The sequence below is a fragment of the Mesocricetus auratus genome, unplaced genomic scaffold, assembly GCF_017639785.1.
Source record: "Mesocricetus auratus isolate SY011 unplaced genomic scaffold, BCM_Maur_2.0 Super-Scaffold_100009, whole genome shotgun sequence".
NCBI lineage: Eukaryota > Metazoa > Chordata > Mammalia > Rodentia > Cricetidae > Mesocricetus > Mesocricetus auratus.
The window spans coordinates 41,078,908-41,092,628 of NW_024429193.1; the positions used below are offsets into that span (position 1 = coordinate 41,078,908).

Consider the following 13,721-nt stretch of genomic DNA (forward strand, 5'->3'; position numbering starts at 1 on the left):
AGGCTTTTCCTTATTATAGTAATTTTAAATTACATAAAGTTCTCAGTCTTCTCTCCAACAAACAATGCAGAATGATGACAACAATACAGGAACCTTTTATGCCAAGTAGAGTTTGTTCTAAGAAAAGACCTGCCTTATGGTAGAAAATGCCTTTCTCTAAGTATTTCTTTCCTAAAGTACAATTCATAATACTACTTCATGAGGGTTTTTTTGTTTGTTTGTTTTGTGTTTCCCAACAACCACATGCCTGAGAGGCAAACTACAGTAGACGTAAACAAAACAGACATTTAGACCTTCTGACCTCCGGGGGGAGGTCACTTATATCTCTGTTCACAGCCAGTTCTAGCTTCTCCAAGCTGGCACAGTTGCTCAGTTCTTTGGGGACAGTCTTGATTTTGTTGTAGCTAAGAATCAGTTCCTGCAGTCTGATGAGCAGTCCTGCACAATAATAATAATAATAACAACAAATAACACCACACAGTGAGAAGCAGGTGGACTTAGTGTTTCCTCTCACTAAGTGCTGCTTACATACTTTACGTCCTTAATGGCAAATTCAGTTATTCTCTTCCCTCTCCTCACCTTTAAACTGGGGGCAAGTTTATCATGCTGTAGGAGGAGAGGCAGTGGTATTTTCATTCTGCTTTATCTATACTATGCATCCTGGATCAAGATGGCTGTGGATGGTACAGACCCTGCCTAGCGTGTACCGGGCTCTGGGTGAAGGAACACTAGCCCACTCTGTGGCTCTGGCAGGCCTTAACCCTTCTTCCCAATTCCCTCTGCCTTGCTAAAAACTGTTAAGATTGTATTCCTGCCAGGCAGTGGTGGCGCTTGCCTTTAATCCCAGCACTCGGGAGGCAGAGACAGGCAGATGTCTATGAGTTCGAGGCCATCTGGTCTACTGAGAGAGTTCCAGAACAGCCTCCAGAGCTATACAAGAAACCCTGTCTAGAAAAACTGGAAGAAAAAAAAAAAAGAATTACATTCCTAAAACTAGCCACCAAGGTCTATTCCCTCATTTGGCCACTTCCTCCTGAGGCTGACTGTCAAAGTCCAGCAATCAAAAGCCCCCTTTGGTTCTCCTAATTAACATGTTCAGTTTAAAAGTAAACACCTCATCCTAACACGAAGTTTCTCCCTTTACCTTTATAAACCACCATTTGCCTATGGACCACGTCTGTCTGGTCTCTATCCAGAGACAGTCCTTTGTTCCTCCAGGACAAATACCCCTGCCCTTTTCTCTCCTTCCTTCCCCTTCTCCCCCATGCCCTATCCTCTTTACCATAGCGTTCTAGCCCATTCTAACAAACACCCCCTTTCTCTCTTAAGAATTACACCTACAGGATCATTCACTGCTGTTTTTCTGCCTGAGTCAGAAAGCAGTCACTTTAACGTTTCTACCCATCTTAATAAAGGATCTCTCTGTGAAAACAGGTGTGTGGGTATAGTTTGGGTTTAATCCAGGTATGGGAGGGAGCCCCCCATCCTAAGCAATTTTTCACTTGAGAACATTTTGCCACTGTCTAATGAATCCTCCCCCTTCATTGCCTTTAGTGTGTTCTAAGATAAATAGCTAAACCAATAATATTGTTTTCAAAATATACAGAATATTTCCAAAAGCTTTTCTCAACTAAAATTTTATCTATCACCCAGTATAAGTTTGAATTCCCTGAAGCATTTAGCTAGATGAAATGTTTGCAGTTTTTCTCAGGCTTCAGAGAGATCTTTATTCCCCGTTTTTTAAGGTGGGGGGAGAAACTGAGAGAATGAAAAAGTAAATAAGATAGCACAGGGATAAAGCAATCATCCTTACCAATTCCTCGGGGGATCTCTGAAATTGTGTTTCGAGATAAGTCTAGCACAATGAGATTCTGGAATCTTCCGATGAATTCAGGAATTTTCAACAACCCCGTCCTATGAAGTTGCCATTCTTGCAACTGATTCAGTTTCAGTAAAGAAGAAGGAAGAGTCTAAAATAAAAATAAGTGTGGACAATCATTACATTACATTGCTTGAATTATTCTATCATTGTATTGCACTGCGGTGATATTATGGGATTTGTAGAAGCACTTGACAATAGCTTCCCCTTGACTGGCAACATTCCCAGGTACTTTGAGCTGCTTCTACTACTCAAACCTTGATTTTTATTATTTTTGATTATTTTCAGCTTTTTACAAGTTATTTACTTCATTTATTGTTAAATCTTCAAATCTCAACTGTAGTAGAATAAACAAAAATATCATACTTTGGCCAATAATGGAGACACATAGAAGTCTGTCCTAATGATTCTGTTGTATTTATTAGACTATTCAAGAGCACATACATAACTGAAAATGAGAATATTCCAAAAAGCATTTTAGTAATTTGAATTTCTCTTCCACTTCTATTATTAAGTATTTTTAGCAGTTTGTTTGTTTGCTTGTTTTGAGACAGGGTCTCTGCAGAGCTCTAGCTGTCCTAGAACTCACAGCCTAGACCAGACTGGCATTGAACTCAGAGAGATCCATCTGGCTCTACCTCTGCCCGTGCCTCACAAGTGCCGGGGTTAAAGGTGTGCACCACCACTTTCAGCCTATTTTATGAGGGTTTTTTTTTAAAGTTTTTTATTTTTTTTAACTCAGAACCCTATTCCTTTTCCTTTCAAGCCTAAAATAAGCCAAAGAGAAACTAAGAAAATTAACTAGGAAACTGACGACATAGCTAATGATACCTCCATGAGTAAAAAAACAAACATTGGGTCAAGGCTCCGAAGCCCTTGTAAAAATGACTGAGTCTGATATAATTAAGCACACCTGTGCATGTGTGCTCATCCATATGTGAGGGAGAGGAAAGTATCAATGGGGATACACCTAACAAGAAATGTCCCCTTCCATTTTGAAGTCTAAAGTGATAGTTTAGCTATGTGATTTGTGTTAGCCTGGTCATCACTGTTGCAGAGCACAACGGGATATCTGCCTATTAGAAGGAATTGGAGAGTAAACATCACAAGGGATTTGAGTTCAAGCAGTATGGAAGCAAAGAGACTCTGACAAAAAATAACTTCATGCAGTTACATTTCTTTTCCACTGTTCGTGTTGTCCAAATCCACTTGTGTTATGAATAGATTTCTAACCATCCTAGTCTTAAATCCGGCCTCATGTCCTCTCTGGTCTTCACACTATCCAGAGCGTGGGCAACCAAAAACCGCTTCTAGAGCTCTTACCTTCCATTCTTCTTTTTCTATCTTCAGAACGACTCTTCCATCTTCCCTGGTGACCTTTTCTCTCAGCTTAGTTAAGCTTACTCGGTCTTCCCAGATCCGCACTAGCCTAAGACACCAGGACATATTTTTATTCACAGGTAATGACGAAAGTGGCATTCAGAATGTCCATCCAAACAACTGATACAACAATGAGAGAAACAGAGGCCATGCATGAATTTAAGAGAGTGCAAAGGGTGAATGCGAAGGGTTGAAGAGAGGAAAGACAGGGGAGGAGTGACAATGTAATGTCATTTTGCAAAAAAGAAAAAAAATTAAAAAGTAACCACTGAGCCAGTGCTAACACATGCAACCACCTTTCATCTGATTTCTAATACCATTGGCTCAGTGGTCATCACGGCAGAAAGCAGACTGGCCTGGTAATGGCTCCTAATTTCTCCCAAACAGTTCTATTAACTGGGGCTCACTCATGAGTCTACGGGGTCATTCTCATTCAAACCACCACATCCTCTAAAAGCTCTTTGTGTGCTTGAGCTGCTTAAGCTGGTCTTTTTTGAGTTATATATATATATATATATATATATGATAGCCTTCATACATATATACATATGATAGCCTTCTATTTTCTTAAGGGTCTGGCCCTTTAATAAATCTGCTTTTCTTCACATTAGCCCTCTCCTCACTTGTATTAGCCTCTGAGCGGTGAGCAGTGTCTTGGATTTACTAACACAATTGTTTTAAGGTTGGTTTATTGGCTTTGGTGCTGGGGATAGCACAGTACCTTGCACTGACTAAGCCCAGCCCTAAGGTTTTAAAAAGTATCACAATTTCCATATATTTTCCTTCTAGTATCATTAGCAAGATATGATTCGCATGCTATAGAATTCAGCCTTTTAAAGTATACAAGTCAATGATTTCATTTGTAAATTCACAACGTCATGCAACTGTCTCTAGTATCTAATTCCAAAATATTTTATTTCTCAAAATTCCCCTTCAATCCTCATTAACAGACATCCCTCATCCCTCCTTCCCTTCCTGATCATCACTATTTTTTATACCTATACATTTGCCTCTTCTGTATTTCATGTAAATAGGGCAATATATATGTGTGCCTGGCTTTTTAGCACAATTCAAACTTCATCCATGCTGTATAGCACAAATCAGCAATGCACTTCCTTTGATGGTGGATGGCATTACTGTACGGATCTATCACATTTGTTTGTTCATCCATCAGCTGACTACTGTTTTGGCTCTTCTGTATCACCTTGCTAAGAACCTTTGTGTACATGTCTCTTTGTAAATAGCAATTATAAAAGGCCATTGTTTTGGACCTAGCTTTTACACTGGACTTAAACAAATAAGACTAAAAATCAAAATAAAGTTTGGCAGTGGTCTGAATAAGAATGCCCCCCATAAGCTCATATATTGGAATGCTTAGTCATCAGGGAGTAGCACTATTTGAGAAGACTAAGAGTGGCCTTGTTGGAGGAAGTGTGCCACTGGGAGTAGACTTTGAGGTCTCAGATGTTCAAGCCATGCCCTGATGGGGGATGCCCTTCTGTTTGCTGTTAATAAGTTTCTCTTATTGGTTGGTTAATAAAACACTGATGGGCCAATAGTCAGGCAGGAAGTATAGGTGGGACTACCAGACAAGGAGAATTCTGGGGAGAGGATGCAGAGAGAGAGAGAGATGCCATGTAGCTACCAGGAAGAAAGGAAGCTGGGAATTCTCCAGTAAGATAAGGCCATGTAGAAATACATAGAATAGTTATGGGTTAATAATTAAGAGACAGCTAGCCAGTAAGAAGCCTAAGCCATTGGTCAGTTTGTGATTAATATAAGCCTCTGTGTTTTTGGGTATAAATGGCTGTGGGACCAGGCAGGACAGAAACTCCATCTACAATGCCCAGTGTGGCATTCTCTCCCTGCTGTCTCCAGATCCAGATGTAGAACTCTCAACTCTTTCTCCAGCACCATGACCGCTTGTACACTGCCATGTTCCCCACCATGATGATAATGAACTAAAGCTCTGAAACTAGAAGCAAGCCCCAATTAAATACTTTCTGTTATAAGAATTGCCTTGATCATGGTTTTTCTTTACAGCAATAGAACAGTGACTAAGGCAAGGTCCATGTCACAAAAATAAAAGAGTTCTTTGGCCTTCTGAAAAATCATGACAGGTGACAGTCACTTTCCCCACCAAAACAGTTCCAATTAGTTTAGTAATTAATTTCCCTCTGACATAACCCTAACACATAATGTTAACATATTCCTAAAGGGAACATGAGAAAGTCAGATATGACCCAGCTATTTATTTTTATAGTTCTGTTTTCTTATCTTGGTTTTATAGGAAAAATAACTTTGGAATGACCAAGCTGCCTTGTGTTCTATGGTTTTCCTCCCCCCCCCCCAGCTGTTTTCTGTATTTAAAAGCAATCTGTTGTTACTTGACTTCATAGAATGAGTACTACCTGACTCTAGGATCATCATCCTGTCTTTTGAAACAGGAGCAGAGTTAGAAAAATTGGAACCTAAGTCCAGATCCTTAGCACCGGCATGAACCCCTGACACATCTGTAACCCCAGAAGAGGGGAAATGGAGTGATAAAAGCATGCTCAGGGCTCACTGGGCACCCAGCCTAGCTGAGTTACAAGTTCAGTGAGAGACCACGTGATAAAAAATAATAATAGAGTGGACAGTAACTGAGGAAGGCACCCAACATTAACCTGCACACATTTACATGCTCACACTCGCATGCATGCACACGTGGACATATACACACTAATGTATGTGGTGGAGAGTGACTGAGGAGCACAGCTGACAACCCCTTCTGGTCTCGACTTGCACGCACCCGTGCACACTTGCACATATACACACGCACACACACACAAACCTTTCAAGTTAATTGCAATTTGACCTTCCACCGATTGTATATTTTTATTTCTAGGGCTATATTCTTAGGAGAATCTGATGAACCAACAGAACAGCATAGCCCCCGTTTCACATTCTGATTATCTACTCTCCACAGCTCTTTCTCACTGTGTTTGCTGGCCTCAAACTTATGGTCCTCCTGCTTCAGCTTCCCGAGGGTTCGAATTACAGACAAGCACCACCACACCTGGCAAAACCAAGTTTTTAATGCTATAACGTGATTTTTGCAATGAAATTGTTTTTAAGAATAATAGAAAGTGGTTTTTGAGGTCTTCATGGTATTCGTTTCCTGGATAGATAATCTGAACACTTGGGCGACAGAAGCAGATGGACCTCTGTGAGTCCAAGGCCAGTGTCTCTCTGTCTTTCTCTTACACACACACACACACACACACACACACACACACACACACACACACACACGGCTGAGGTGTAAAAGGAGCTAACTCGAGGGCTAAACCACACGCAGGAGTTGGAAGAGGGAGGAGAACAGAAGCTGAGTCTTACAATGTGGAGTCTGTGTTTTGACTCCTTTTGCAATCACCGCCTCCCGGTTGGAGCCACTGGAGTTGAACTTTCTATTTTTTTAAATGACATTAACTATTAACTATTTGTTTCATGAATGAGAAGGGAGGTATTCTGGCAAGATTCAACTGAAAACAACCAATCAGGAAAATAGGTCAAATATTAAGATTTCAAAAGAAATGAGAGCCCAATATTAAAATGCAGCCCTCTCTTTATCAAGAAATCATGTGATCCAGAGGGACCCTGACTCCAGCTCACAGCCATTCAGGCAGGCTGGGGAATGTGTCCATCTTCCACTGTGAGGTGAAGCTTTAGGTTTCTAGTGGATGTAACCCTGAGAATTACACTGTCACAGAAGCCAAACTTCCATGTGGGGTTCTGTTTCCACATACCAACATCCTTTTGCTACTCTCAACACATTGTCCCATCTGAGTCAATTATTTCCTTTAAGAATAGTTCCAGAGGGCTGGAGCAATGGCTCAGTGGTTAACAGCACTGGCTGCTTTCCCAGAGAACACACTTCTTCAGCACACACACTACAGCTGGAAACCACCTGTAATTCCAGTGCCAAGGGATCTGACACCCTCTGCTGGCCTCTGAGGGCACTGCATGGAAGAGGTACACAGACATGCACACTTGCAAAATAATAATATAGAAAAAATAAAGGCTATTTTGAGGCCTGAGAGATGGTTTAGTAGTTAAGACCACTTGATATTCTTCTAGAGGATCCAGACTCAGTTCTCAGCACCCACATAGCAGCTCACAACTGTAACTTCAGTTTCTGGGGATCCAGTGCCCTCTTCTGGTCTCCATGGGTACCGTAAATAAGTGGTAGACAAATTGTCTGCAGTCAAACAGTCATATACATAAAATAAAAATAAAGCATCTTAAAGGTTATTTTGAGTTTTCAGCAGATAAAAATTTATCAAATTCAGTGGAGCTCTTACTAAATGATCTTTTCATGATGATGAGATTATAAGTTTCCACTAATCTAAGATAAAATGTCACAGCATACTTGTGCTGAAATTCCTTCTCTCGCTTCACGTCTTCGTTGTGTTTCTTTATTCTTTCTTCCCAGACTTCCTTTACAGCATTGATGGCCCCAGTACAAACCACATTTTCTGTCATGATTTTTCCGCATTGTAGTCAAGTCATCTACTTCATTTAGTTCTGAAGAGCTGAGTCCCCGGCCACCTCTGAGAAGACCTAAGTACATGAGAGGGGAAGAAGCCTTGTGTTTCAGAATACTTACACGCACCATAGCAGCCATGAGAGATAATGTTTGTTGAACACCCATATCTCCCCAAACTATATGTATTACTTGTCCCTCCCTCCCTTCCTCCGTCCTTCCTCCCCCCCCCCTTCCTTCCCTTACTGTTTATTCAGAGACAAGGTCCACAAGTTGCCCATTTGGTCTCAAACTCCTGTGCTGAAGCAATCCTCTGACTTCAGCTTCCCAAGCAGGTAGAACTGCAGGCTCACACCAGCATGCCCAGCTATTCCACATGTGTTTGCGTGCCATGTCTTATTTTAAAGACATGTAAAATATGATTTGAGCATTTTTGCTGCCTTTAATAATCACATGAGGAAACTAAATCTTAAAAGAGCACATGTGGTAGGAGCTGGAATTGCTGCCCGATCTTCCTCCTTTGCTACTGTGTCATTCATAACAATGAAAACCTGCAACTAGACTTGCATCCAGCTATGGGAGAGTGACTAAACAGTGGATACATCCATATCCTCAGCAGGAAAAGGTGTTTACCCCCACGTCTGACGACGTTCAGAGCGTCCGGACTCCAACTGTGTCCATCACATAGGGCTTTCCCATAAGATTAATTAAATCTGTTTTTTTTTATGGCTAGAGAGACAGCTCAATGATTAAGAGCATTTGCTTGTCTTCCCAAGGACAGAAGTTTGGTTCCCAGCACCCACATCACGAGGCTCCCCACTGCCTGTAACTCCAGTCCATGGGGATCTGATGCCGTCTTCTAGTCTCCAAAGACACACATGTGCACACACACACACATGCACGCTCAGTATAAAATCTCACAGAAATGTACACATACATATTTCAAAAATAATATAAATAATGTAAATTTTTTAAAATTTCAAGAGAAAGGGTAGATCAGGAAGTAGAAAGTTGTTCAGAGAGAAGACAGAAAGTTCAGAAGCAAGAGAAGGCCACAGGAAGTACAACTGTGACCACAGCATGTTACATGTATGCATCATGTTGTGGTGAAACCCATTGTTTAAACTTAACATGTACTAATAAGAAGAAAGAGAAAAAATCAATGGAACAGAAACAATAAAATAGAAAAGATAAGGAATTCAGACAGCAAAAAAATCATAAATTGTACTTAGCCTTAAGATTCTGTAGATCAAACCATAATAAACTATCTACACATGTCCTATCAGAATGGCTGATAGAAACAGACTGACTCTACCAAATACTGGCAAAAGTTTGAGTGAGGAGTTTTCCCCTAGTGCTGTGCATGATGGTACTGCACTTTGGTTGTGCAACATGTATCCATTCCCACTCAATAATAGGTAGAATAGACCTTCATTATGAAATGTGAGCAAGTGTCCCCCAACAACGACTTTTCAAAGTAGTAGTAGTAGTAGGATGATGATGATGATGATGATGATGCTAGCAATAAACAACAGATGCCTCCTGGGAATTTACTTTTCTATGGGTCTCTTCATTTGGCAGGTCCAGGATGTTTGGCCAACATTATCTAAATTGTAGATTATAAATTAAAATTACTCAAGATGCATGGGAGCAGATAGAAAATAGCTGTTAGAAGAAAAATGGGGGTTTCTATGTCATTAGAAATAGGGAAAAATACTTGATGGGGTACTATTCCTAAGGAATGCATGAAGCCCACACATAGGAACTGAGTGTGAACCCTTTCTGCAGTCAATAAACCTTGGTGTTAGGCATAATGGCACATGTCTGTTGGTGGGCTGAGGCAGGGGATGGTAAGTTTGAGACCAGCTTGGGATACATAACAACATCCTGCCAAAGAAAGTGGAAGGAAGAAAGGAAGGCAGGAAAGAACAAATGGATAAAAGAAGAAAGGGAGAGTTGCTGGGAGGAAAGGAGCCTTAGAGAACATGTACTGGCGACCTAATGCCTGGTCATGTCACCTATTGTCTCAGATGTTAATAAAACTGAAGTGAGTACTAAATACTTTCAAAAAATAAAATGAGAATACTTAAAGAATACACGCTATCTTCATATATGTATTGTTTTATTACATATAAGCTCATATTTGTTAACTTATTTCATTGTTTGACATTAACTATTGGTCATCTTTAATATTAGTTTTCCTAAAATGAAAGATCTGCATCAGAAAAAAAATCAAGCTCCATAGCAAAGCATTTCTTCATCTAACTGCTTTGTGCAGGAAAAGCACTCAGAGGAGCAGAGCAGTGAGGTAAGCATGCCAACACCATGATGGGAGTGTGCTTCCCAAAGATAAAGAAATAGCCAAAGAAGCACAATCTTAAATTCTTGCTTTCAGGGAAGCCTATCTCTTACGTCCCACAGAACAGCAATTATGTGAGTGATGACAACTCCCCTAAAGAACTCATAAGTTAAACTCTAGTTCAGTTCTACATTGGTGGGCTTATACACGGTGAAGTCATCACTGGCAATCCACTTGTGCATAAGGAATGGAGGAAGACTATTTTGGAAAAGCACTTACCCTTGGGGGATGCTGCAGCCAACACACCCAAAGCTCCCGATTTTCAGCTAGAAACACAAGGTGAATTTTGTCCAGCGTGGATCCAAATAACTAAAATCCTCTGACAGGCTGTAACCAAGTGAAAAGTAATGTCAGCCTAGTTCTAATTTTAGCTCACAGACAAGGCTGAGAATAGCAAGAGTCACGTGGGGCTTCTGTGGAAAGGTTCAGCTGATAATGTATGTGAGTGTGTTGCGGACACAGTGCCAGAAATACTGGGAAACTTTCAGGGAGAATTATTTCTTTTTTAAATTCATTTAATTGTAAAGTTTCATGTTTGGGTGTTTTGTGTGTATGTATGACTGTGCACCACACGTATGCAGCGCCCTACAGACCAGAAGATGTTGGACCCGCTGGAACTGGAGTTATGGACGGTTGTGCGCCACTATATGGATGCTGGGAATTGACCCTGGATCTTGTGCAAGAAGAACAGGTGCCCTTCACCACTGTGTCATCTCTCCAGTCCCACGGAGGGAGAACTATTGCTAAGTACTAGGAAGGCATTCTTCTAAAAGTCTTTACACTTACAGATTGTATGTACTTAATAGAATGTGATGGGTCTGTTTGAAGCCAAGCAACTTCAGAATACTCTGATGTGCAGCAGAGTAAAGCCCCTCCATTGAACGATGCTTCAGATAAATGAACAAGAGAGGTGTGACGAGGAAACTCAGCTAACGGGCACCCACGCCTCAGTTTGGGAGTGTGCTGGAGATCGAATCAGGACGCATTCATCTCCTTGCCTCTCAGGTACACTCTCAAATCTGTGGCTCCAAATGTAATTAACTTTCAGTTTTTATCTCTCAGCTTTCGTAGACCGGACCTAATTACTTGTTCTTAAGAATTAACAGTTAGTTTTTAAATTTCGTATGCATCTGTACATGGACAAATTTTAAAAGGTGACAAATCTCATTTTTACATTGTATCTACACACAGACGCACAGACACACAGACACACACAATTGTTAGTACTAGGCTAGTGCAGAGGCCCTTGCATATGCTAGGCAAACACTCTACTACTGAGCTACACCCACAGCTCTATAGAATTATATGTTATCATGCTTTGTTAGCATATATATGTATATATTTACAAAATAATTGGTTTCTTATAACATTTCTTCCCTAGAGATCAAAAGGGATGTTCATCCTGCTTTATATTAGTGGGCTACTTCCAGTTCCAACGATATAAAAGCTCCCCGGAATTAAAAACCTTTCAAAGCTGAGCAGTGGTGGCACACACCTCTAAGCCCCAGCACTCAGGAGGAAGAGACAGGCGGATCACTGTGAGACCGAAGCCAGTGAGATCTACTGAGCAAGTTTCTGGACAGCCCCCATAGCTACAGAGAAACCCTGTCTCAACAAAACGATGATAATAATAGTAATAGTAATAATAACAATATGAAAATCTTTCACAAAAATTACTGTGAATTACGTAACACCATTTTCTGATACTGACCCCCAACTTTAGAGTAAATTTTATGATCAGTTTTTAAAAAACTACAATGTTTTTTATTCAAATTTCTAAAAATACTATGGAGAGCTTTCCCATCTAATAAAAGTAGAAGTTATAGGAATTTTATTTTTATACTCAGAATCATGAAGTTTATCTTAATTTGTTCTATAAATAACATTCTACTGCAGAGGGAACACATTTTATTCACCTATTTAGTTTCCTATTGTATCTTATTCATTATTTTCTTCCTTGTATATGGTGTGTTGCCTGCATGTATATTTGCAGTGCCCACAGAGGGCAGAAGAGGGCGTCCGATTTCCTGGAATTGTCATTGCAGATGGATATGAGCCACCTGTGGGTGACTGGGAAAGGAACCTGTGCTCTTAACTGCTGAGTAATCACTCCAGCCCCCCACTTTTCCCTTTTTTCAGGCAAGGGTCCTCCTGTGCTGTCCTGGTCACACTGAAGCCCCTGGGCTCAAATGCTTCCTCCTCCTCAGCCTTCTACAGCCAGGACTACGGGTGTATGCCACCAGGCCTGGCTTTTACCATCATTTGTAATACACACAAAACTGTATGAGAAATGATACAGTCAAAGTTTTAAAAATGCCACTTTTTAGGCCGGGCGTTGGTGGCGCACGCCTTTAATCCCAGCACTCGGGAGGCAGAGGCAGGCGGATCTCTGTGAGTTCGAGGCCATCCTGGTCTACAAAGCGAGTTCCAGGACAGCCTCCAAAACAATACAGAGAAACCCTGTCTCGAAAAACCGAAAAAAAAAATGCCACTTTTTGGAGCTGGAGTGATGGCTTGGTGGTTATGAGATCATGCAGGTATCATACGTTTGATTACAATTCTTGCAATTCCTTCTTATAATCTTAGTCTTTCTGGACTTTGCTTATCCTAAATTTAGACCCATTGTGAAAGCGTCCTGAAGCAAACTTCAAGTTATATAGTTTTCTTCCTGGTATAACAGTCCTTACCTGAGGGTATGGATGACTGCGGCCACTCGTGTTATCAGTTGGAAGGAGGCTGCCTCAACCTACCCAGTTTCCCCCCACATACAACCTCTTATTCCCCAGCCCCACCCCAGAACCTTCTTTTCAGTTGCTATTAGAACCTGAATTCTTGTGGTCCGTGTGCCTACATATCCTTTCTCCCGTCTCTTGTTACCATCAAGGACAGCTGTTGCCCATGCTTTGAATTATAACATTCCTCATGGCACTCTGTAAAAGCCTAATATAGATGACCTCTCCCTAACAGAGCTGTGCGTGTTCGTGTCATGCTAGCTGATTTCCTGTGTTTTTTTAAACTAATTTTTTATTTATATAACCATATTCATCTATATTAAATTTTATGTGCATTGCTGTTTTGCCTGCATGTTTGTCTGTGTGAGGGTGGTGGATTTTGGAGTTACAGACAGTTGTGAGCTGCAGTGTAGGTAGCCTGGGTCCTCTGGAAGGGCAGTCAGTGCCCTTCATGGCTGAGCCATCTCTCCAGCTGCCTCTCCTGCTTTTCTGGTTTTTCTTTGGACTGTCTCCAACTTTTTTCTATAGGATTTAGGGGAAAAAAAAGAAAAAAGGTAGAAAAAGATCTACCAAGAGCTTGGATGTAGGATTACTGAGACCTTGGGACACAGTAGGTCCTAACATTAGGTCAGATGGTTTGCAAGGTAGGGTTTATGAGACAGACTAGAGTTAAGGAAAGATGTAATGATCCAATCTTAGTTTTTAAAAAAAACATATGTAGAAAGGAACAAAACCATTGCTTTCTTGTTTTGGGTTGCTATAACAGACTACTTGAGACTGGGTAACTGTTGTTTTTTTTAATGTATATTTGCATGTATGCCTGCATACCACAAGAGGGCATCAGAT

At 40.8% G+C, this 13,721-nt stretch overlaps 1 protein-coding gene across 2 annotated transcripts in view; it reads right to left on the reverse strand.

Moving 5' to 3' along the window:
* The window catches only part of Lrrc39 (leucine rich repeat containing 39), a 19,507-nt gene extending 8,999 nt beyond the window's left edge, over positions 1-10,508 (reverse strand). For both annotated transcript variants that reach the window (XM_013118417.3, XM_040751982.1), the window contains exons 1-5: positions 10,363-10,508; positions 7,671-7,861; positions 3,203-3,308; positions 1,814-1,970; positions 302-438 (exon numbers count right to left, since the gene is read on the reverse strand). In XM_013118417.3, the coding sequence (XP_012973871.1) occupies positions 302-438; positions 1,814-1,970; positions 3,203-3,308; positions 7,671-7,783 (513 nt within the window). In that variant the 5' untranslated portion in view covers positions 7,784-7,861; positions 10,363-10,508. The remainder of the gene's footprint in view (positions 1-301; positions 439-1,813; positions 1,971-3,202; positions 3,309-7,670; positions 7,862-10,362) is intronic.
* Positions 10,509-13,721: the final 3,213 nt, after the last annotated feature.